Source organism: Solanum verrucosum, unplaced genomic scaffold (assembly GCF_900185275.1).
Source record: "Solanum verrucosum unplaced genomic scaffold, falcon-dt-bn FXZP01000270.1, whole genome shotgun sequence".
In the NCBI taxonomy this organism is placed as follows: Eukaryota; Viridiplantae; Streptophyta; class Magnoliopsida; order Solanales; family Solanaceae; genus Solanum; species Solanum verrucosum.
This window is the reverse complement of record NW_026020035.1, coordinates 57797-62753: the sequence shown is the minus strand read 5'-3', so window position 1 is coordinate 62753 and position 4957 is coordinate 57797. Positions and strand designations below refer to the sequence as shown.

Below are 4957 nucleotides of genomic sequence, written 5' to 3'. Positions count from 1 at the left end.
TTAGCACGGAGTGGATATTGAATATGAGATTGAAGTCCCCCACTAGAAGGGTGGGTTTCTAGAAAGTATCTCTTGAGATGGATGCTCCCCCGCTAGAAAGGGTGGATTTCTAGTAGCAATCTCCTTATCCCATAAACTATGTGACCCCATAGGTTATTTAGCTAGTGGATCCACCCAACAGTTAAGAGTATGGTTCTACCTTAGGCAAGTAGGACAACCCTTTTTGGTGTGGACAACACCGGACTCCATGGTAAGCTCACATGGTCTATGTCGGTTAAGGCCTATTCTCAATATGATAAGAATATGAATTATGAACTATGGCTACTACAGAAGCTTTACTTAGCATGGGTAGGATTATGGGATCTTATTCATGCATTGCACAAGTATATTTTGAGGGTACTTATGGTATGTTTCTCTTATTTCATGATGATTTATGTAATGAATATGCTTATGACTTATGCTCTTCCATTATCTTCAAAATGATGCTTTAACTTAGTAAATTGCATATATTCAACTAAAATGTCCCTTTAAGCATGATTTCAAGATTTTTATGTATGGCTATCATACATAGTGCATTTTTGTACTAACCCATATTTTCCTACATTTTCTTAAGTGTATGGCCCGGTTCAAAAGGTGGTGCTCATTGTGGCTAGAGCTTGGATTTAGTCATTTCTCCTTGCTTTTTGGTGAGTCCTCATGACTTGATTACAGATTCTATCTTTGAAGTTTCTTTTATCGTATTTCCATTTTTGGACATGTTGTATGGGCTAGGCCCAATTTGATTCAAAGAATTGTAATAGATGGCTAATTGAGACAAGTCTAGACTTACGTTTTCCTTTGTGAAAAAATTGGACTTGAAATATGTTTTTACTCTTTATTATTCTATGTTGATGTTATGATATGCTAAGTGGCTTACATGGGTCTTTTTGGGGTTCTATGTGCCTTATTACGTCTAGGGGGTACCCTTGGTTCGTGACAAACTTGGTATCTGAGCACAAGGTTTAGAATAATTCTAGGATGATGTCTCATAACCCACGTCTAGTAAAGTATTGTTCATGAGTATGAAGCGTGCCACATTTATTAATGAGAGACTATAAGATGTTTAGGAAATTTTACTTCTTTCATTACTCTTATGTTGTGCCTTAGAGTTTAACTCTATAAAGTCCCTCTCCTAATCCTTATATTGTGTCTTCATGATATGAATACATGAAAGGCTAACGCAAGAAGAATGGAGGGTGACAATGGGAATGAAGAAGCTCCACAAGCTAATCAAGCTCGAATAAATCCTTCAGATATGTCTGATGTGGCGGTTAGGTCAGCTTTTCGAATGCTGGCCCAATCTACAATGACTCAAGCTCAAGCCTTGACTACTCAAGCTTAAGCAGTGATGGCTCAGGCCAATAGAGATATTGGGACTCAAGTGAACCCTAATGTGAATTCGGCCGCTTCAAGGCTTAGGGATTTTGCTAGAATGAACCCTCTAGAGTTTCATGTCTCTAAAGTGGAAGAGGATCCTCAAAGTTTTATTGATGAGGTTTATAAAGTTCTTGATAATATGGGAATGTCTCCACAAGAGAGGCAGAGTTAGCCACCTACCAATTGAAAGATGTGGCTCATGTTTGGTATGAAAAGTTGAGTGAAAGACTCGTAGGAGTGGGCTCGGTAGAATGGGAATCATTTAAATCAGCATTTCTTGATACATTCTTACCCTTAGAGTTGAGGGAAGCAAAGATGTAAAAGTTCATCAACCTTCGTCAAGGAGTATGAGTGTGAAAGAGTGTGCTCTAAAGTTCACTCAATTATCCAAGTATGCTCCAACTGTGGTGGCAGATTCAAGGGCTAAGATGAATAAATTTGTGATGGGAGTGTCCGACATGATAGTCAAAGAATGTTGTATAGAAATGCTTATCCCAAGTATGGATATTTCACATCTCATGGTGCATGGCCAACTAATGAAAGAAGAGAAACTCAAGGAAAAGAATAGAGAGGTGAAGAGAGCTAGCACTGGTGATGGGAATTTCTCCAATGCTAGGTCCGATGGACAAGGTCGACAAAAGTTCAAACAAAGGTTTTCCAACCAAGGCTCATATAGTTCTCATAGGGTCAATAAGGATAAGGTTGTCTAACCCTAAACCTCAAGGAGGTAATGGGGTGATTCTTATGTGAATAAGCTGGATTGTGTAAAATGTGGGAAGAAACATGATGAGAAGTGCCTAGCTGGAACGGGTATTGTTTTTGGATGTGGTAAGAGTGGTCATCAATTGAGGAATTGCCCAACACTTTCGGCCAAGGGGAAAGAAGGCATGGAAGGTCATCTAAGTGGTTCAAACTCCAATGCCCAAAAGCAAAACCATTTTTATGCTCTTGGATCTTGAGATGACCAAGAGAGATCCCCGGATGTAGTGACCGGTATGTTAAAAGTCTTTTCTATTGATGTATATGCCTTGTTAGATCCCGATGGTACTTTGTCCTTTGTGACACCTTTTATGGCCATGAAGTTTGAAATACTCCCCGAAGCTTTAGTAGAACTTTTTTCGATCTCTACCACGGTTGGTGATTCTGTGATGGCCAGGAAATTTTATAGAAGTTGTCCCATTTCTTGTCCCATAGAGTTACTTTGGTGGATTTGGTGTAGTTAGACATGTTAGACTTTCATGTGGATTTGGATTGATTGAATGTATGTTATGCCTCTAACGATTGTAGGACTCGGGTGGTTAAATTCCAATTTCCAAACGAACCTATCTTAGAGTGGAAGAGGAGAAATTCTATGCCTATTGGTCAATTTTTCTCTTGCCTTAAATCTAGGAAGATGATCTCCAAATGGTGTATTTACCATCTTGTTAGGGTGAGGGATGTTGAATCTAAAACCCCTTCTTTAGATTCGGTTCCGATAGTTAATGAGTTTCCATAAGTTTTCCCTGATGATTTGCCCGGTATTCGTCCCATGTGGGAAATAGATTTTGGTATTAACCTTTTACCGGATATGCAACCTATCTCCATTCCTCCTTATATAATGGCTCCGACCGAGTTGAAAGATTTTAAATAGAAACTAAAGGATTTATTTGACAAGGGTTTTATCTGACCGAGTATCTCTCCATGGGGCGCTCCGGCGTTGTTTGTTAGAAATAAAGATGGGTCTCTTAGAATGTGCATCGATTATCGTCAATTAAATAAAGTGACCATCAAGAATAAATATCCCCTTCCGAGAATTGATGATTCGTTTGACCAACTTTAAGGGGCTAGCTATTTCTCTTACATTGATCTTGTTTGGGTTATCACCAATTGAGGGTGAGAGGGCTTGATATTCCAATGACGGCATTTAGAACCCGATATGGTCTCTATGAGTTTGTGGTAATGTCGTTTGGGTTGACTAATGCTCCGACGACTTTTATGGATTTGATGAATAGAGTGTTTAGGCAATACCTAGACATCTTTGTAATTGTGTTTATCGATGATATCATGATCTATTCAAGGAGTGAGAATGAACATATGGATAATTCGAAAATTGTGTTGCAAGTTCTTAAGGACCAACAACTTTTTTCAAAGTTTAGCAAGTGTGAATTTTGGTTAAGGTCTGTAGCTTTCCTCAGTCATATTATGTCAAGCAAGGGTATTGAGGTAGATCCTAAGAAGACGGATGCGGTCAAGATTTTTCCTAGACCTCTAACTCCTTCCGACAATAAAAGCATTTTGGGTTTGGTCGGTTAGTATAGGAGGTTTGTTGAGGGGTTTTCCTCCATTGCTTCTCCGTTGACGACTTTGACTCAAAAGCAGGCTAAATTTGAGTGGTCGAAGTCTTGTGAGAAAAGCTTCCAAGGGTTGAAAGATAGACTTACTTTCACTCCGGTGTCGACCTTACCAGAGGGTACGAATGGTTTTGTAGTATATTGTGACGCCTCTAGAGTGGGGTTGGGATGTGTCCTCATGCAAAATGGTAAAGTTATTGCCTATGCATCAAGGCAACATAAAGTCCATGAGATGAATTATTCTACCCATGATCTTCAATTAGTGGTGGTGGTATTTGCCTTGAAAATATGGAGACATTACTTTTATGGAGTGCATGTGGATGTTTTCACCGATCACAAGAGTCTTCAATATGTGTTTAGTCAAAAGAACTTGAATATTCGTCAACGAAAGTGGTTAGAGTTATTAAAGGATTATGACATGAGTGTCCTTTACCACCCCGGTAAAGCTAATATTGTAGCAGATTCACTTAGTAGATTGTCCATGGGTAGTGTGGCTCATGTAGAAGATGAAAATAAAGAATTTGTTTGTGAGGTGCATAGATTGGCCCGACTTGGTCTCCAACTAGTGGATTCCACGAAGGGTGGTGTCATGGTCCATAATGGTTCTGTATCGTCCTTTGTGATGGATGCGAAGTCTAAGCAAGACCTTGATCCTATTTTAGTTGATTTGAAAGAGTTGGTACTTAAGAGGTCCGTTGAGGCTTTCTCCCAAAGGGGAGATGGGGTGCTTAGGTACCAAGGTCTATTATGTGTTCCGGATGTTGATGGTTTGAGGGAACAAATTTTATAGGAAGCTCATAGTTCTCGATATTCTATTCATCCGGGAGCCACCAAGATGTACCATGATCTACAGGAAGTCTATTGGTGGAATGGTATGAAGAGAGAAATTGCAGGATTTATAGGCAAATGTCCTAATTGTCAACAAGTTAAGGTTGAGCACCAAAGGTCAGGAGGCTTGTCCCAAAAGATAAGTATTCCCACTTGGAAGTGGGAAGATGTGAATATGGACTTTATTGTGGGTTTGCCTCGCACTCGAAGTCAGCATGATTCTAATTGGGTCATTATAGATCAGATGAAAAAATCAACCCTTTTTATTCCCATCAAAGTTTCTTATTCAACGGAAGACTATTCCAAGTTGTTTATAATAGAGATACTGAAGTTGCATGGGGTCCTTTTATCTAATATTTTGGATCTCGGGGTACTCAATTTAC

At 39.4% G+C, this 4957-nt stretch overlaps 1 protein-coding gene across 1 annotated transcript; it reads left to right on the top strand.

Moving 5' to 3' along the window:
• Positions 1–1387: 1387 nt before the first annotated feature.
• On the top strand, positions 1388–2375 carry LOC125821624 (uncharacterized). The gene is made up of 3 exons (XM_049501038.1): positions 1388–1583; positions 1831–2117; positions 2196–2375. The coding sequence occupies exons 1-3, from the start codon at positions 1388–1390 to the stop codon at positions 2373–2375; spliced, it is 663 nt and encodes a 220-aa protein (XP_049356995.1).
• Positions 2376–4957: the final 2582 nt, after the last annotated feature.